General features: G+C 33.8%; 1 protein-coding gene across 3 annotated transcripts; it reads right to left on the bottom strand.

The window, feature by feature from the left end:
* Positions 1–550: 550 nt before the first annotated feature.
* Positions 551–16,557, bottom strand: LOC108321194 (mediator of RNA polymerase II transcription subunit 12). 3 transcript variants are annotated; one of them, XM_052867979.1, is made up of 14 exons: positions 16,071–16,557; positions 14,981–15,172; positions 13,222–13,281; positions 11,052–11,157; positions 9,730–9,798; positions 9,514–9,567; positions 9,243–9,350; positions 8,718–8,867; positions 8,296–8,637; positions 6,888–8,169; positions 5,843–6,689; positions 2,777–5,341; positions 2,067–2,376; positions 551–1,473 (listed from the first exon to the last, which is right to left on the bottom strand). In XM_052867979.1, the coding sequence occupies exons 2-14, from the start codon at positions 15,106–15,108 to the stop codon at positions 1,033–1,035; spliced, it is 6,462 nt and encodes a 2,153-aa protein (XP_052723939.1). In that variant the 5' UTR covers positions 15,109–15,172; positions 16,071–16,557; the 3' UTR covers positions 551–1,032. The 3 variants fall into 3 exon arrangements, with proteins under 3 accessions (XP_052723939.1, XP_017408362.1, XP_052723940.1); XM_017552873.2 differs by having other exon boundaries at positions 5,843–8,169; XM_052867980.1 differs by lacking the exons at positions 8,718–8,867; positions 9,243–9,350; positions 9,514–9,567; ... (3 more) ...; positions 14,981–15,172; positions 16,071–16,557 and having other exon boundaries at positions 5,843–8,063; positions 8,152–8,169; positions 8,296–8,418.
* Positions 16,558–21,346: the final 4,789 nt, after the last annotated feature.

Below are 21,346 nucleotides of genomic sequence, written 5' to 3'. Positions count from 1 at the left end.
ACGCGTATATAACAAAACAAATATTAAAAACAAATTATCATTAAGATGCACGATGAAAACTTAGCTCTATCAAGGGTACTTTAGTACATTAAAAAAAGCAGGATGGAAAGAAGATAAATCGAGAGTGCAAATATCGGAAACCAAAGAATTGGGGTGTCAGCTATTTCACTAGTCTTCATACGATCTTTTACATAGTTCAGGACTCTCAAGAAAACATTTGAAAACAGGACGAAACCAGAATCGAGGGAATGACATTAGATCGCAACTAAGTCATATACTATTAACAATATGGACATCATATTGTACATTATTACAACTGCTATAGAAAAAAAAATGCTCTTGTTTTAGTAGAAAAAAGATGCAACCTTATTATACACAACAGAATTTGCTTATATAACATTTATGGCGTGTATAGAACATACACATAAATTATGGGTAAAGCTAAATATTCCCGGCTGATGATGCACAACATTTTTTTTTTCCTGGTAAAATTTAGGCAGAAATGAAACTATGTCCGGATTAGCAAGCAAATAATGGAATGCTAAGGTGATGCTCCAGATCAACCAGATAACCTTTGATAATTTGAATGAGAAAAGAAACAATGATTGATTGCACTTGTGTGTGCTTGTGACCCTAAAAGCTATAGACAGTGCTCACACAAGCGTTCATTAGACATAAATGAGCATGAAAAAGCTACAGATCACTTGAGATTATATTACTCAGACCAATTGGTAAAGAGAAACAATCATTCCTATATGTACAACAAACCTCTGAACTGCGCCAGCAAATGCACAATCCAGATGGGCGTGATTATCAACACAGGTTAGTAGTTAACCAGGGCCAGAAAGAACCATTGGATGTGCTGTCTTCAACAACCATTTTCTTTCAAAACAATGCTCCTTCTGCTTCCAACAAAGGGCAAGCACTAAATGGCATCTTCATGCCATTCTTGTATTGAATATAAAAAATCAAAACCACAAAAGCACTGGCCAGGGGGGTTGTATACTCCAAACCAACAAAAAATATTGCTAATCAACTATCATCATCTACCGCACCAACATATGTGAGGTCGGTCCGTCTCACCCTTACAGCTCCTTTAAGCCAGCTTGCGGCTCGAATGTTAACATGATCACCACTTCCTAGGCTAGCAGTATTACCTGCCAGAGGGATAGAGCCAGCGCCATCTTCTAAAAGAGTCCAAGGATCAATTTCCAAATCATTGTCCTGTCGTTTTGGTTTCCCTGATACATTAGATGCAACCCTTGATAGAGCTGGACCCCTCTGGGGGATGGTTGAGCTACTGGGGTTAACCCCAGGATTTGCAGTGCCGGGTTGAATGCACATAAGAGCAGAATTTGAAACAGATGGTGGCTGGCAGGATAGAGAGCACCGCATAGACGGTATGAGTACTGGCATTGCAGCTTGGATTCTCCACCGAACAGTGTCTGGTAGTTGCATACGATCCAATTCATTCTGCATCAGAGTTGACCGTTAGATAAGCAGAGCCAGGAAGGGAGACTAAATTAACATTTCCAGATTGCGAAGAGTATACAGAAACATTGCCATTAGAGAGCATTATGAAGCATGGATATGGCTAAACACAATACCTAATATGAAACCAGTATAACATGGGATAACATAGTTTGTAGAATAAATACAATTCCAGTATGACATGATGCACAGATAATGGTTGGGTCATTCCATCACATCCGGGTGAAAGCGAAGAAAAATAAGACTATAGTTCCAATATTATTTATTGGAGATGATAGAAATTTAGAGTTTATCAAATATGTTGGTAAAAAACCTCAATTAAAAAAGAAAAAAAGATATTATACTACACATTGAATTAAGACCTGATATTCTATAGAATTTTTAAGCACACAATTAATACACCCGAAGAAACAAATAATTATTACACTTCAAAAGAATATTATGTTGGTTATTTCATCTAATCCAACCAGTTTCTCAAGGCAAATTAGACTAGTGTTAAAAAGGCTGAAAAGCCACGTAAGGGGTAACTAGCAGAAACTAAAAATTATATACATTCAAAGGTTAAATGATCAAACCTGCAAAGTCTCCAACAATTCTCGATCAATTGTAGGTTCATTGTTTGTCTTTGAAGGCTTTGGTCGGAGCCAACTTGGAGGATAACTACTTAGCAACCCATGTAAAACCAACAGCAAACGATCAAACAGACTCTGAGAAGAAGAATCCACGAAAGCAGCAGAAGCAACTTCAGAAGATGACTCTGCCTCCCTCGTTGGCAGAGGCACAGCATTTGCTGAAATGTCTGCATCCTGATGCACAACCCGACTACCAAGGAGACGAAAAATAACAGAGGCAAGAAATTGTCTTGTGCTCCGCACAGATGGCTCCCTACAATATTGAACATATGGAACTTAAGAATCACAACTAACATTGATGTACTAGTACCATTTCACATGCACAGATAAAAAGTAAAAACATAGTCATTGCATCCATAGCACAAATATCCATAATTTCACTTCTGGCGGCCATAATTAACTGATTTAACTGAATTCAACACCCAATTTAAGCTCAAATTCACTGTTGCAAGGAAAAACTATCACTATCAGTGCTAGCACCCATGATACTAAATTGTATTATAGAGAACCGTATTTTTTTGAACCTGAAAATTGCATTGCAATTTTCTCCATTTCAAGAACCAAAAACCATAGAATTTCTTTCACATTAACAAGTTCAACAAGAATCCTGTAATGAAAACCAATTGGACATTGCAATATCTAGTCTTTCTTACCTGTCAGTGCAAAGAGTAGGAAGAAATCTCAGGAGCAACTGCAAACGTAATGACATAGAAACTCGTAGGGCTGCAGGAGATGGTGGAGAAGAATCTGTTGCCACTGTTGGTCGTCTAGATAATGCAGCACTTCCAGTTCTCAAATTTTTGCGGTTATTAACTTTATTTGGCTGACCTTCAACTCCAGCAGGAGCACTTCCCACTGGTTTACTTCCACCTGTAATAGCAGTTATGTGTGTCTCAATATAATTCAACTGTTTCACTAAGTCAGTTGCAAAAGAATTGCGAGCTTCATCAGAGCTTTGATCTATGCAAGGAAGAAGCAACTCGATAAGAGCCCTCTCAATCACTTGCTGCTGGCACCTTTTCAAATATGTTCCCTCTTCAACAACTTCTCCTTCTTCAAGAGAGGTGCTGTCAAACTTCTTGTTATCCCCTTTGATAGTCAATGAATCAGTAGTCGGACTACACCAACCCCAAGGTTCCCAAAATTGGGTCTTAACAGAAAGTTTTTTATTAACAGCAATGTTATGCAGCCTTTGTCTAATGGCCTTCCGGCCAAAGAGGACATCCTGGCCTCCAAGGAACCATTTAGCTTGCAACAACATTGAATCCTCTAGTGACCTACCAAAGAGATGAATCAATTCTGCAAAAAGGGGTGCAGCATCAGGTCTAACCAGTAACCTAGTGAGAAGTATTTGAATAAAATTGTTCTCATTCTCAGAAGCACTAGCAGCCTTCTCAGGACTAGGTGAGGACAACTTTATAGCATCAGCCAAGGGCACATCATGATTCTCCACTTTTTCAATGAGGGCTTGTTCATTTAAAAGTAACCTGAGGAGAACCCACTGCCAGTGAAATTTAGCTGGTTGCAAGGTATCCAAAATATGCACAAGCATGTCCTGAAGCTTAGACCCACTATCTGTGGGTTTAACTTTAGACTCACCAGGTCCAGAAATCCGGCTCCCATCATCCTTTGCATAAATAGACTGTGGCATCTTACAATCAATAATGGCATTAAGGAAAAGCCTGGAGCGTAGAGGAACAAATGCTGTGAGTTTTAAATGCATGTCAGAACCATTAAACTCTAGCAGGTTTGCAAAATCAGAATCACTATTGTCTGCGGACATAAGATCATAAAGACCCTGACAATCTCTAAAACATACATCACGAAAAGGCAAATGCTTTATTGCTTCAGTTATGGCCACTATAAGAGACTGATAAATTTGATTCATGTCTTCACGAACTGTAGCATTCAAAATGAAAGGCCGCCACCTAATAAAGGCAAATATTGAATAAGCAGGTGGAAAGACCAAATTTAAAGGAAGCATACGTTGCATCCTTGAAAGAGCCATAATAAATGGTTCACCCAAGAGTTCCACCACCAACCCTTCACATATTGTTCTGCAGTTTCCAACTAGCAGTCTAAACCAATGGACATGAACTTCAATTGAACTATCCATCTTAAAAGCCATAACTGAACGAGCATTTCCATTTGAAGTGGATCTAGTGCTTCTTACAAATTGTACTGCATCGAGACCCTCCTTCAATCTGAGAACTGTTACCATTCTTTCCAGGCTGGTAACACCATATATAATTGCACCAACAAAAAGCGCAGAAACAGCCGCAGCAATTTTTGTGGTTTTTGCTACCACGACTTTATTAGAGTTGCTTCCCATATCATTTGAAATAGTGTTACTAGAATCATGGACTTCAGGAAATGTTTGAAACTGAGAACGAGATGCTTTACTAGGAGTGAAAACGCCAGCTAGAGCAGTAGAAGCTTCAGTAGCAAGTGCAATATCAAATACACGGCTTTGTCGTTCTCCTAAGGCTTCCTTAAGCAGGCCTAGACAGGTTATATGCATTCGCAGAATGCACCTGGCATCGTTCAATAAATTTGAAGCTGATGTTATATTTGAATGATTGCTGCCAGATGAAAAATCAGGGATTTTTGCTAAAGTTGGACCAACACTGCCAACAATTGCAGAAACTGCAGAAGAGACCAAAGAGGGATCTCCTTCTTGAGCAGCACCACCAGTCTGCCTTATGCAATCAATCAAACCCATAACTATTTGTTGAGCAATTTGATATCCATTGTCCCATTTTTCTACAGGAGGAAGACCTTTTAGTGTACCAGCAGCAAAGAGCTTTCTATCCTTTCCAAAAAGAAAGCGGAATGCTTCTTCAACCTTATGCTGCACAACCTCCCTCATGCCTGCACCTACTCTGGATGGCAACCGACCACCACTGATCTTCTGACGGAAAAAATCATCAGGGTCTTCTACTCCTGCTGGAACGCCTAGGGGCAGCCCTAACTCTCCATCCACTGATCTACAAGAGTCAAGTTCAGAGGAAAGTCTTGTGTCACATGTAGCCTTAAAAGTTTTCTCCCACTCAATGACACTAGCCACATTGCCATATTTTCTCAACAAGTACCGAGCAAAAGCTAGGACCCCTGACCCTGAAACTCTTCCATTAGATGCAACAATTGTGGCAGCTCGATGCATTGCAGATGACAAGGCTTCTGGAATAAGATCTGCTGCAACAAGAATGTTCTCATACCTACATCAAATAATTGCAGAAGAAAGTTTGTCAAAATCTCATTCCAAAAATTCACAAAGAAATTGTTCCGCACAAGCATAAACAACAAAAGGAAAACATTAAAAAAATCCATAAAGAAACTCACCAATACAATCATAAAAACAAAACAAAAACACTACCCATGAAGCACAGATTCAATTACAAAAATATGAATATTTCAGGGTAAGATGGACCATAAAAATTGCAGAAACATCACGGAAGATTCAGTAAACTTGTTTAATTATGTTAAAACAGTGACCTGATTAAGGTGACAACAAAAGGTAGCATAAGAAGAATAGAAACAGATATAGCAGCCTACTACCAGGTGCTTTATAAAGAATTGTATTTGTACCACTTATCTAAAAGGTTCTAAGTCATTGAAAAGGAAGCAAACAGCATGTAGGGGAGAGCAAATTTCAATGTTTTCCAAGAGACAGCAAACAAAAACTATAAAAGAATATAATTGTTGGCAGAGATACAAACCTTCTCAGTGATGAAAGCAGAAAAGCCTCTCCCACGTCACAAACTTGGTTTTCCGCATTCCTTGCTGGCATCAGCACATTCCTCCCAGAATGAATTGTGGAATTGGGGCTATTAAGAAGCCTCGGCAGCAACCAAAGGAGGAACTTGACAGCTGATACCAAATCATGGGAGATATCCATCAAATACAGTATCACAGAAAGTTCATCCTCACCCAGTTTCCACCGTATTGAGCTTCTATCATCAGCAACAGAAAAAGGCCTGCCAAACTGACCAACTTTACCAATATTTTTATCCGTTTCTTCAATTACCTGTCTAACAACACTCAGCAGCCAAATGGCTATTGCCCTTTTCTCAACAAAACGTAGCTGCTTTAGAGCTTTTCCAATGGAAACTATATCTCCAAAATGACTTGTCGGGATGATATCCACAGACCTCTGCCCATCCACATCCATAGTAGTTTTATGGTGAGGGCAGTTTACCTTGCTTCCACAAACATGACTAGTTGATGCCCCTTGGCTACCCTCAATTCTAGAAGCTGCCAGTTGAGCGAGACTCTGAGTTTTACGCACATTCTTCTGCCTACTCTTCGTGACCTGCTTGGTTAACTTTTGTGGTTGATCAACTTTGAGAGGCTCCGGGGATTTCATTCCCTTTTTCACCCACCATACATCGTCATCATCAGATTGAACTGGGGAATGCCCTTGTACGAATGAGTTTCTTTCCTCACTTAACTTTTGTCTCTTTGTTCTGCTACATTCTTCACACCCAGGTGTACCCTCCACTGGATCAATTTTGCTGTTCTGAGACCCAATAGATCTTCTAACAGTGCCTTCAGATTCATCACAGCCTGTAGCACTCAAATTAGATGAACAATTAGGTAGCTGTAACAGTACTGAAATAGCTGTTCTTAGTTCTTCAATCTTAGCATTATCCTTTACATTTTTTGTGGTAGAAATAACATTTCTCTGATCAATTGTAATTCCAGAAACTTCATCCTTTATTGAAGCAGGATATTTTTTTCTCTTTAGAAGAGGTAAATCAGTACCGCTGGCATCATCATGGGACTCACTAAGAGGACTCCGAAGTATAAGGCGACGTTCATTCAAGTAAATTTGTAATGCTTCTTTGAGATGCACCCCATCAACAATTCCTGACTCTTCCAAAACATCATGGATAAAGCATCCAGGTAACTGCTTTAAGATGCGATAATGTCTCCTCCGTCGCTCCATGTCAACCAAATTTACATTCGCATCCATGATCCCACTGACTATCAGCTGGCGTACATATGCCAAGGGATAAAAGATGCCAGCACGTATGAGTTCCACCATAAATAGTTGTAGGCGCTTGGAACCTTCCCCTTTATGTACCACATGCTGATCAATCCAGCATACTATAATATCATGAAGTGGTCCTGGGCTTTCAAATATAACTGAAGAACCTGTACTTTTTGAACTAGATTTCAGTCTGGATACTTTACCCACATAATTTGAATTAGGCCGCCGCCCCGAATTCTTTGCAAAATGACTGGCTCTGTGATATTCATTTGTTTGTTTCAGTGAAATCTTCACATCCTTAATCTTCATCTTTAAAAGCCTAACAGCTATATGCACCTGGGAAAGATCTTTCCTACCAGTAAACTTAATGTCATGAGGAGGGGAACCACGAAAATCCCTAAAATCACATGTTGCCCACTCACAAAGGAAAAACACAGAATATATAAGGGGTGTATTCACAGTCCCAAACCATTTCAAAGATAACCTTAAGCAAGGGCTGACTTTTGCAACCCAGCCTTCAGATACAGTTCCACCACAAAGATCATCAAAAAGAAATTTATATGCAACATGCAAATCACCCAGAACAACAGCCTTATCCAAGGCTTTTGCCACTTTAGCCAGACAATGACCTGGAGAGCCTGGGATTGAAGCCTTAGCAAGATCCTCTGTATGTTTCTGAATGCGTGAAATAATGCGACCAAAATCATCTGAACTATTTTTTACCTTGCCTGCAGCTTCAGTTGATTTTAGTACAAAATTCCCATCGTTCATTGCATGAGAAATAACAGAAGAAGGTAAAGGAAAGCAATCCAAAGCAACAAAAGTATCTGGCACCACAAGTATTAAATACTGAAGCATCTCAATCACAGCACAAGTTGTGTATGCCCTCCTGGAATTATCTACCAGATCTGAACCACCTGGAGCAGGATCACGAACGACACGAAGAGCTAGTCCAGCAAGGGTACGCACATAAGTTTGAGATAGTACAATAGTTTCTAAAAAACCATATATAATAGGCAATAACAGCTGCCAAACCTCAAGCAAATCTTTTTCCTGAAAGGAACAGAAATGTGAGAAATCAACACAAAAGTTGAAATCAGTGGAAGGCATATACAGTACACTTTTAGTTTCATTAGCACATTGTACTCATCAAACACAAACGATGTAGAAAGTAAATACCTGTAGTTGAGTAAACACCCAATCAATGACAAGAGATGGATGAAGCAGCCCTTCAGCATGATGCCATTGCAGAAGCCGTACAATATACCACCATCTAAAATGTAAGGATGGTCCTTCACCATCAGTAACAGATAATAATGGATCACTTTTGTTCTGCAGTGGTCCAGGTATTTGTGGTGATCGCTCTCTACCATGACAAGCAGAATGGGAAACATTCTTTGACAAAAATTCATCCAGAAGGGCTTGCAAGTAATTGATAACATCTTTGGTCCAAACATCGGAACGTGAGAGTTGAATCTTGTCAGCAGTTCCAGAAGAAATACCAACAGAACCAGGTTGAACCTGGAAAACTCAATCATAATCAGCACATATTAAAATGAATAAGGATCTAGGTAAATATACCAAAACTAAAGCATTCCTACCTGATTGAGGTAAGTAACCTTGATAAACCAGGTGGCCCTAAGCAATGGAACGTTATTCCTTATAAGAACGTCTAAAAGTGATGCCCTTTTGTAACCATGAGGAACATGATCAGCTAAAGAGCGTAACCGCTTGTGCTGCTGAGATAAACCCTATAAATAAAATTTTTAAGAGTTACCAATAAACACTGAACCATCAAGTAATGTTAAAAAAAGAGTGTATAAGGATTTTACAGCCATAACAACTTGTCAGCTTTAACCACAAAAACCTAAGAAATTCATCATATTAAACCATATAACAATTCTCCTAAATTGGTCATATCAGCTTATAAGAATTACAGATCCCTCCATATTCACATCATGCAGCCAATCACATCGAGATAAAACCATCTACTACTATGTTACTAGCCATTCAAAATCCAGTGCTTCATTTACATAAATTTGCCAAAAATGTTTTAGAAACAAATGTGAGGTATCACAGCAGGTATACAAGTTGCACAGAGAACAGAACAGTAGGAGTAAGTATACCTCAATCCATTTCTTCTGGAAGTCCTCACCACAAGGTCTTAGTTCTGGGAAAATTCCAGACCTGGCAAGTTGAGATCCTGAAAGAGCTACACCATATACTTGACCAGCCTGTCAAACCAAAACACACATGTAGATCAAAAACCTTCATAACAAACTTAGTAGAGTGCATTAACTCCAAAATAAGCTAGAAAAAAGCACCACAATTATATACACTATAAAAGTAATGTTCAGCAAGGATAAATAGAACATAAGACATATTAAAGATCATCACCTTCCTCTTCTGAGCACGAGATTCATTGATGGCCCTCAAACGTTTTCTAATAGCCTGGAAATTAGATGAAAAAACTACAAGTTAACCTATATCCACATCGCCTTGCAATGAAAACCAATAAAATATGGAGATTTGTAGTAAATTAAGAGCGCAGACATATAAACAAAAATAAACTGGGCAAAAATATCTTAAAAAAATCCGAGAGAAAAGAGTCACCTCTTTGCAATCAAGAACAACATTCTTGTTAAAATGTGGAACCTGCGTCAGAGAAATTTCTCTGGCTTCCTGACAGATACAGGAGCAAGGAAATGTCAGAAAATAGAAGACACTAGACAAAAGGGAAGGTTTGAACAGCTGAATTGAAACTACCCTATTTTAATGCAAGAACAATTGACTTCTATATTTTCATTACTCATCAAGGAGAACTATGATTCTAAAGCATGCACGTGTGACCATATCACTCTTTCAATTGCCTTGAACAGTATAAGAACCATATTAGTAATTTAAAGGGAAAATTTGCAATATCAACTTCAATGACACTAACAAAGATACACACAAATAAACCAAATCATCACACCAATGTAAGAATTATTACAAGTAACTACCAACCACAACATAGTAATTATACTACCCGCCAAAACATAAATAACCCATTTTTGGCAAATACTAGACTGCTTTTTATCATTAAGTTTTGTAATTATTCTCCACAGCTGGTACCATAGTGTGAAAGAAAAATAATTTATCAATTATTTGGAAGAAAAATGTCTGAAAAGAAAAGGACAGCATCAAAACTTGAATATGTTACGATAGCTGCAACATAACTAAGATGGAAAAAGCAAAGGAAAAGAAAAGTGTTACGTAAGTATACACCTATTTCCTTTATAGAGGTCCAAGTTGAAACACATGCACTACTTCCATATGCATCCACTTTTTTTTATGATGATAAAAAATAAAAAATTATTATTATCATAATTATAAAGATAAAAAATATTATTAAATTATAAAAGTTTCATAAAAAATAATTATAAAAATCAATATAAATAATTTTTATAATTTTATAGCAGGCACTTTTTATTTATTTTGTAGATATTTTTTTTATTATAGGTAGTTATATTAGTTTAAAATAACAGTTACTTAAAGAGTAAAATCCTACGAATTTGTAAACACCAAAAAGAGTAATGCCCTTTATTAATGTCATTGATAGATGAAGAATTTGATAAAAAAGGAAAGAAAAATACAAGAAAATGCCTGATTACAGTTCCAAATTTTCAGTTACCCTTGAAACATGCTACCAAAACGATTTACAGAAAGTTCAAGGGTTCAGCAGAAAATATTAAGACCTTAGAGAAAACAAATGGATAACTGCAAAAGTATAATATTTGATTTGGTATAAATACCAGAGTAAACTTGAATGCATCTTTTGTCTAGTTTTTTAATGAAATAATTGCTTTTTTGTCAGCTTAATGAGATATTTAAGAAAAGGAAACAAAATTACTTCTCAAAATTTGAGCATTCCCAACAAGCACCTAATGGCATACCTCAAGTCCCTCAACTGTGTCCCTGTATCCAGATTGCAAATATTCTCTGGTCAAGGTCTCCTCGGGACAATTTGATGTTTGGGGATGAAAGTCTGGTGCCCCAAGCCTGAGAAATAATAGGATTTCATAAGTAAATATAAAAGATAATAGAAGGTCAAAGCTTAATGCCTTAGAGTAGAATTACAACCTCACAAGAAAGAGTAGTGAGAAATCTAAATAACAAAGCTACATAGGTATATTGAATTATATAAACGAAAAAAAGAGATTTCTCCTTTCAAGGTTCTCCATTTTACTATTAACTACTGAGCCACCGTTCCATTCCCAAAGTAATAAATATATTAATCCCAAGCCAAGAACCCCACTCTTGACTTTAACCACCTATGACCCAACTAATTAGGGGATATGTTTGGTTTAACATTGAAAGTGTTCGAACGTCCATTCAACCCTATCCAACTAGAGACATACTTTTCTGCCAAGATGCTTTGGAAGTTATGAAACCTCTTAACCAAAAATATACTCTCTTTTCAGTACTATCAATACCATACTATTCATGTTCAACCTTGACAGCAAGGTTGAAATTGTGCAACCAAGATTTGACAACAATCTTCCCTTCTAATCCCCTATCAGGTCTGCTCCCAATCATTAGTGCTCACTGGGCAGGTCAAATATCCCTAACACAATGTAGAAGGAACAACTGAGTATGATCTTTGGCAGACTATCACAAGGAATTTGTAAGGAATAATTACCAATCAAAGGATAGACAGGGAGATATGAAAAACACAGACATCTTCAACCATTGCAAAACTTTTGAGCTCCAAATTGGTCTACTACTTCTACTATCCATCAGCCTACGTTTCCCTGGCAACTGAACTGGGAATATCAGATGGCCCTCCGGGGAACATCAACCCTCTTCCCTTCTCCTTAAAACACAGTATGACAGTTTCTCCAAGTGCATGTGCACCTCCATTGGGCTTAGTGGTGGACTGCACTGTTGCTTTACTTCCTTCCTGCACACTTTTTTTCCTAAATCAATGTTTGACCTAGAGTATATCTTGAAAAAGCCTGTCAATGGTGTTCCCTACAACAGATCGGGTAAACCCAGTAGTTGCCACAGCTGATCCTGCTATTGACACAACACCTCCACCAAGATGATACCTAAAGTACACCTCTGGAGCAAAAGACAGAGATCGAAAGATGAGTTTGGAGGCACAGCTGCATCTGAACTATCTGCCACCAAACTTCACACCTCAATCCGCCTAAGAAATACCCTAGGAATTGCTTTTCAGGTATCTCCAATGCCAACACCACCAATACCTCAAAATATGTGTATATACTCATCAAAAGATACTTTTTGACACAGCAGACAAGCTGCAAACCTTAGTATCAACGTTACTGTCAACCCTTTCCAGGTTATATTAAATCTACCATCTAACTCCTCCAGAATTGAAACTAGCCACACCTTAACTGCTGACAAATGCAAGTTGTACCTTCATTGACAGCTTCCTCTGGTTCACCTCATACACTTCTCTACCTGAGCCCTGGGCAATCCATCCCCCTCAAGTCACTAGCACATGAGCAACCAGAGAATGAGATCGCATACTGCTTGGTTATCATCCTCTTCGAGAACTCAACCAAATCATCCGGAGCTTGTATGTTCAGTTATGCCATGCCCAGTAAATGGCATAAAAATTGTTGGACAAATCATTACAAAAGCCATGAGAAATAACTGATAAATCTAGAGGTGACAAAGAAAGAGAACAAATCTCCAATGGAATTTCATTTACGAAAAAAGAGCATTATCCTTCCAAGAGTATCCCCTTCTACAACTATGCCAGACCTCTATTTCTAAAAATAACAATCTGAATCCCCACTTTCTTTCCCTCTCCCCCACTATTTAAGCCAAGGCCTCCTAACTTTAACTGCCCAACCATTTAACTATTCAAACTCACTACTCTTAGTCTCTTAGCCATATAAAGTAACAACAAGCAAAAGCATAAGCTGATAATAACAAGACAGGGAAGGGGAAAACATCATAAATGCAATTTTTTTATTACAACAGCATATGAAAATGTGCTCCCAATAGAGCCTTGTACTGTTTGTTAATTAAAGTTAATCATGAAATACAGTGGGCAATAATTTTAAAAATCACACTATTATGAACAGGAACTACCTAGAGTTCAAGGGTTCTTTATCACACTTCAACTTGTATGGGTTTAATGGTGGTTGTCGCCTGCAAACACAAAACCATTGTGTTCAATATTAGCAGCATCAGATTTAGCATACAAAGAAAATAACATGGCACTTTATTACAGAACATAAAAAATACAACTCAATAAGAAAAGAAAATTTAGCAAACTAAGTCAAACAAATATATAAAAAAAGTTTCAAAGGCAAGAAATATAAATTTTAAAAGTCATTATTAACTAAATGGTTGGACCGAAACAAAACTCCCAACCCACACTCAGCAATTAAGTTCTTGATTTACAAACTATGCAACCCTTCTTACAAGATTTGGAATGAACTTTCAGAACAAATCCCTTGCAGCCATCAATTTTAAAAATAAAAAAATAAAAATCCACCAACATCATACTCTCTTCTCATTCAAATTCTTAACAATATTTTGAAAGTATGATATGGTAGAATCATCCCCACAACAAAATCTAACTTTAAAATGAAAAGGAAAAGAGAAATCTTATCTTGATAAAAAATAAAACAAATACGAGGAGCAAGCGGTGAAAATTTATACCAATTTCTGCAGAACTAGTGCCATTGTTCTTTAACTATTTTATGAAAATTAGTGTTAAAAAGACGAGATCAATTTACAGTATATAAGTAGGTGCAAACATCACCTTACAAGTCAGTTTGTAAAGTTGAATTAGGCTTAAAACTCACTTCTTAACATGATATCAGAATCATGGATTAGAGTCTATCTTAACAAAATTTATTATTTGTTGGATTTATTGTTTCACCTAAACCAGCTACTAATGTCTAATTCCACCTGTAAAGTTGAGTTAAATTAAAGTCTACTTCTTAATATTTAGAATTAAAAACACAGTTTTATGTAATTTTGTTGGGTTCAGGAAAGGCTTTCATAGAATACACAACTTTTATTATAATACCAAGTAGGTAACACATCCAGTCCAAAAAGCAATTAAAACCAATTATACTTCCAGATCTTGGACAGACCAGTTCAACCAGTCTGACCCAGCCGAGTTTTAAAACTGTGAGCAGATGTTTCATCTTTATCTGTTGTGTGTTTAGCTTCAAACTCTGATTTTCATATATACTTCATCTTAAACTTTGGTGTGTTTGCCTTCAAATTCTAACTTTTAACTGTTTACTATGAATATGTATTTAATTTTGGCAGTTTTTTTTCAGCATTTATCTGTGCATATTACAAAATTAACTAATGTGCAACTCAAAACATCATATTAGAGGATATTCCGCTACCCACTATCCTGCTATCTGAGATCTATGGTTATAAGCAAGGATATGTAACCTAATATTTCTTGCCTATTTAACCATCAAAGCGGATTATCAAAAGTAGAGAGATTAATAGTAAAGAAAATAACTGGAAAATAATACTGATCATAGAAATCAGAGGAAACTCTTAAGCAATCAAATGCATGGGAACTGAAAAATGAAGATATAATGAATACTTGGAACATTCGTATCACTCAAGAAATAAATGAACCACACTTTAACATGACTGCACAATTTTAAAAAGGATGTTAATCAAACGAAAAGAAAAAAAAAACAGACACAAATTATTAGATAAATGAAAAAGAAAATATATAAAAGCATTACACTGTGTATCACAACCACATTTATTTGGAATTTGTAGTTCCTTGACAGCATATGCCATATTTGCAGTCATTCATAAGAAGAAAATGGCAATAAGAGGAAAGTGTGAGGAGGAAGTTCCTTACCTTGAACTTACAGAGAAGTTAGCAGGCAAAGAAGGTGAATCAGATCTTCCCGTGTCCCTAGTAGAAGGTCCACCAATTGCACTGTTATTAACTGCACTAGTGCAGCTGCCAGCATGATACCTTTGCATTTCCCCCGACTACAACCAGCATACTGCCCTTGGCATCATACCACGAGTAGCTGTAAAAGCTAAACTGCATGATCCACAATGCAACCCAGGTCACTTCCAACCAATATCAATTAAGCAAACAAAAAATTACATTACAAAAAACAAAGGAAACAGGATGCACAATTGAAATAAAAAAGATTGACACACACAGCCAAGCATTATGGAACTTCCTTCAGCTGCTAAAGGATATGTAATGAAATCTCCAAGACACTAGAAATTATATGTCCAAAATTCAGTCGTCACCCTGAATTTTATTATTCTGACTTGTAACTTTACAAATACACAATAGATAACAGTTAAAAACTGCAGCACCCAAAATAAATCGTAATATCAAACTCCATCATGCAGACTGCTTATAAATGATAAAAATAAAAAGTATTCCAGGAATCGACAAGATTGAACCCAATCCGGCAGCAAGAGTAAAGATTTGAGAAACACGTTATATTCTGAGATATCATTCAAATCCAAACAGCTCCTTCTCTGCCATACTAATGGTAAAACCGAAGTCATACATATGGGAATTAAATCTTAGATATCAATGTAGAGCGCAAGTATATAAATTGGAATCTGTCCATTAAAGGCTATTCCAATGAAAGTACATAGTAAGACTAAGTGCTAGTTCTTCAAACTAGGATATAAATATGTTGTGATCAATCATTTTATGGTAGCTAGAATTGTAGTCTCCTACCATATTCGTAGCAATAAATTACAAGTAACAACAGAAAGTAGCAAACTTAGTAAAATTACTCCGATCCACAAGCATAGTCCAAAAGTAATAGGCAAAGAACAAATAAATACCCTTTCACTAGTAACTTTTTTTCATCTCAACACAAAACACCTAGGAGCTCATATTACCCTCTGAACTAACTAGAACAACAATGAAACTTCTTCAGATGCAAAATACAACCTTGAAGGCAACTCACCTGCTTAATCGTCTGACAAAACGTGGGGCCGAACGCAAAATTGTAAAATCCTAAAATCCGAACCTAATGCAAGAAAAAACGCCAAAATTTGAACACCAAAGCAAGATCCAGAACTAGGGTTTGGGGGGTAAATCCCCAACTTTTGTATTTTGTTTGTTTTTCCCCCAACTTCAGAAGGCGGCTGCGGAGACGAAAATTGGGGTCTCTTGAGCTAGGGTTTCCGATTCGAAATTAAGAAAAAGAAGGATTTTTTAAAATAACGGAAAATGGGTTGAAGGTGGTTAGACGAGAAACTTGGGCATGTCGGGAAGAGAAATTTTGGAACTTTGAGGAAGAGGGTTGAAAGAGAAAGAGGGATTGCAGATATGAAGAAGAAGAAGAAGAATTAGGGTGTGAAGCTTTGACTGAGATTTTGGGTGGTGATGACGACGATGATGCTTCTGTTGGTTGCTTCCTCTGATAGGAATAAAGGGTGAAGAGGAAGGGATCTACTAATTATTATTATTATTAAAATATTTGTTCTTAATTATTAATATCATTATTAATTATTAATATATTATCACGGTTTTTCTTGTGTGCTTTGAATTCCTTTTCATATCCTTCTGTTTTGATGTTATTACCGTTAGACTATACATTGTTAGCGTGGTTTGACGAGGGCAAAATTGTCAGAAACTTTTAATGAGGTGTTAAATAAGGGTTCAATCACATAGATTTTGTGTTTATTTATGTTGTTTCTTTGTTTCGACATACATAAATTGCATACCCTGTCTTTTTTTTTAATTACTGAGGAGATTCTTGATAAGATTGAATCTATAAAAAAAATCATTTTATTGGATTTGTGTTAAAAAAAATTAGATTTTATTATGGGTTTTAAGAATTGAAAGAAATAATAGAAAATTACTTAGACATAAGAATGATAGAAGGGTTGTGATTAATACATCCTTAAAGAAATAAAATCCACTGTAAATAAGTACATTTCCAAACCATTAATATGGTATTTGATATTTTCTTTAAAATCGTTAATGTATTTAGTTTTCATCATTAAAATAATAGAAAGTTCAATTAGAAATATTATGTTATATTTATATTTTATTCCCCTTGGATATTATTTTGAGACTAATATTTTGGATATTTTTAATCTGAATTCACCGCATAACTGTAGTTATTTAATTGTATGAGTTTTAAAAAATTTGCAAGTTAGTAGTTAAATTTGTTCCAAAAATAATTGTTGTTATTTTTAAAAAAGAAAATAACTTGTTAATTTTGTTGATTATGTATTGTTGTATGTTTCCATGTAATAAATTTTTAAAATAAAAAATAACTACGACTTATACACTAAAAGAAAGTTATTGATACTTAAAATAGTTTTTATAAATAAAATATTATAATTATTTTGTGAATTAGAATTTAAGTTTATCTCTGACATTAGCTAATAAAGTTTTATCTATCATATTTAAATTAATGTATTATTTAACGTTAGAGATTAATTTAAAATTAATAATAATAACTAAAAATTTGGTAATTAATTTTAGAGACTAAGATAAAGTTTAATTGAAAAAAAAATATAATTTTTTTATTTATAATAGAGACATATCAATAATTTTTACGTTATAAAATTATATATATGTTAGTCAATGGTTAATTATTTTTTATTATTATTTAATAATTTTGTTGTAATGTTTTCTTTATAATATTTAATTTTTATTTAAGATGTCCATTTAATTTTAAATATAATATGATATGATATTTTTATTTAATAGTTAAAAATTAAGCCCTTAAAAATTTAAATTAATGATGGTAGTATCTATTTTTTAAATTTTCATTGTAATTTTAAATTAACTCTAATCCTAAATTAATAATATTTAATAATAATATGAATTCTAACAAAAATAAAATTATAATATTTATATAAAAATTAAAGTTAATAAAAAATAAAATTATTTTATTTAAAAAAATAAGCCTGAATTAAATAAAATTAATAAATATAAGAATCAACTTGAATATAAAATACTAAGATGACACTGCACTACCACGGTACTGGATTGGAACTTTCTTGTAAATTAAAAAATAAGAATAATAAAACTATAAGATTCAAAGCCTACTCTCTCCACTACTACTAAATAATATGCAAACATCATTAAGCTTAATTAGCTGATGATATACTCATTCTTAATAAAAATGTGCATAAGAAAAACAATAAATATATCTATTGTTGGTTAATAAGTTAAAAAAATAAAAATCGTGGCAATAAATATTTAAATCACCAAATATTCATAACAACTTACTATAAGTTTGACATTTGATAAGATTGAAACTATTGATGGGTGGATAAATAATTATTTTTGTGTGTTTTCCTATTTAGTTGTATTAACTCCTCATAAAATACATTGGTGGAAGCTAAATACATAACCAATCTATTTTTATATTTCATTCTCTCACCTGCTATGTTTATTCGTCTTTAGAAAATTGGAATTTAACTATCTTGATCTTCAAAAATAGTAAATAATGTTTGTCTTGGGAAAAATTTAAACAATGATGTAAACAAAATTTTTTTATAATAAGTAAATGAATACATTCATCAAGAATTGTTTTACATTCTTCTTTCATTAAGAAATAGTTAATCATGAAACTATTTATACAAAACTATAATTTAAGTAAAAATTATCTTACCAGCATTTTTTATTCTAATAATTATTATATATGGTTCATAACTCCAACTGAAAGCATATATATTTAAAAATGTGATCATATAATATGTTCTTGGAGATAAAATGCACACAAGTTTCATTTAATCCTTTCAAACATCAACATATATGGATTATTGTTATTAAACATATATCAATATCTCTATGTGAAAGTGCAAGGTGAAAAGTGCAAGTATATAACATATGACAATACTTAAGAGGTTTAAAAGTTTGAAAAAAAAAAATACCCCATAAGATAGTTATTAACAATAGTTTTTTTTTACAAAGAAAATAACATAAATAGTGTATAATTTGTGAAAGAAACTTTGTTAGTTGATAGTTAGTGAATAAAGATTAATTATAACTTTTCATTGTCCCGGCTCTTGGAAAAATATATACAAATAAGACTAATTTTAATTTAGTATATGGAATATATGATTTAATGATTGAAAATATGAAAAATGTATGTACAAACATTATCAAAAGACAAAAAAAAGGGAATATTTATCCTTTTACAAGTTAGTAATTTCAGTATTAATTTATTATTAAACTAAGTGTACCACATTTATATTGTAGTGCTCATTATTTAAATTAAAGTAATATATTATATTATTAAATTAATTTATGAATATATTTTGTTGTTGCATTTATAATATTATAAAATTATGATATTATATTATATATGGTTAATATTGTATATATTATAATCATGAATGACTAAATAAAGATTTATCACATGAAAATATCAATTATAGTCATAAAAGAAATAAATATTTTAAAAGATACTAATGTAGATATAAAGAGACAAATGTGAAAGTAAAGAAACAAATAACTAAACTTTTTAAAGATAATAGAAGGTAAATGACAATGACTCATTTATAGAGTTCGACACCACAACATTTATCCATAACGTTTCTTTTAAGAAAATTTTTCAAAATGCAAAGAAAAAGAAACTAAATCAAGATAAATTGTCTATGACTTTTCAACAAAATGATAATGAGATTCTCGATATTGTTGTTAATTTGTCTCTTAGTAAACTTCACTTAAAAGTTGTAAACAACACTAAATCAACAAAAGAAGAATCCATAAGATGATTTGCAAGTTCTACTTGATTTATGATGTAGAATACATTATTTGTATGGGTAGCAACATCTTGTTCAACAATAACTTTTAACCAATATTCATTGTCTAATACATTGACAACTTCAATCCCAACAATCAAATATAAATATTTCTATCTCTTCGATGTCATCATCTCTTTCAAGTAGGATTATAGTTCTTCATTATATTCACAAAACTTTCATTTTATCATCTTATAATGTGTTTAGATAAATAATTTTAAAAGCATAATTCATTCTTTTAGAACATTTGAAATGCTTAGTAACAAAATATGTCATTTAGCCTTCAAGAGTTTTGAAAGAAAATAAAATTATAGAATTTTATTAGAGTAATTTATTACTTAAAATTAAAGAAATTCAAATTTGAAATTCTTCATATTCATAAATTTATACTTTGGTTTTTTTAGTTTTGACCAATCTAGATTCAAGTTGATTTGACTAAACTTGAGTCCTGATCCACTTAAGTTGATATGAACTCAAGTAAATTTGGTTTAACTATGACATGAATTAACTTGATCAAATCTTACATGTTCTATTTTTCTCACATCTAACTCATGTAACATTTCATAAAAATAATCTTACTTAACATAAATTGAAAAATAAATAAACTATAAACATAAAATAAAAAAATCTTAAAGAACTTTGTCAAAATAATAATATAAATTAAGATGAAGAAAGGATAATTAATGTTGATATTTTTTAATTTTTAACAATTATTTGATATTTAAATAATTTTTTTAAATTTGATGGTAATTGAAATACTTTATCTAAATAAAAAAAATTAAAATTCACTAAATTTGAACTTCCCTTATCCAATCAAAGTATTAAGTTTGAAATGAGATCCATTTATATTTAATGTATGTAAATGTCTTATAAATTTGTTATATACGGTTAGTGTTATCCAATGTTGTCTTCTTGCCGATACGTGCTACAACATCCACATTAAGACACACATTTCTTCTCCTTATCAAAGTGCCCTGTCTGTCCAAATTGAAAAATTGCCTATGTTTGTAACATGATAGAGAAATTGAATAATTTGGAGAAATAAAAACTGCACTCATGTGAGAAATTAAGGATGGATTCTTAAACTTCTTCCCTTTTGTTTGGCACTGGAATTCAAATACCAAAGTTTTTAACTTAGATCTAAAACATAGAATGGTCCTATTTTTAAGTGTCTAATGAGAAAGATTGCAGAGGGATACTGTAAAGAGACAAACACAGCATCCAATCCACTACATTTTCTTGTGTATAAATACATAATATGGTTCTAAAGAATTGAGATTACATGTACATGTGTTAGTTTAAAAAAAAGGAAAGAGAATTATCACCAACCAAAAAGCATTAAAAATGTATCAAGCAATGAATATTTGTTAACATGTTTTAGCTTCAAAAAAGCAGTTTGCAATTTCCTAATGGCACTGATGTCACAGTTTCATGTCTCTTTTTTCTTCATGTTTCTTCTTCCCTTGGAAAC

Source organism: Vigna angularis, chromosome 9 (genome assembly GCF_016808095.1).
Source record: "Vigna angularis cultivar LongXiaoDou No.4 chromosome 9, ASM1680809v1, whole genome shotgun sequence".
NCBI classification, from domain to species: domain Eukaryota; kingdom Viridiplantae; phylum Streptophyta; class Magnoliopsida; order Fabales; family Fabaceae; genus Vigna; species Vigna angularis.
The sequence above is the reverse complement of the archived record's forward strand: the minus strand, read 5'-3'. Positions and strand labels throughout refer to the sequence as shown.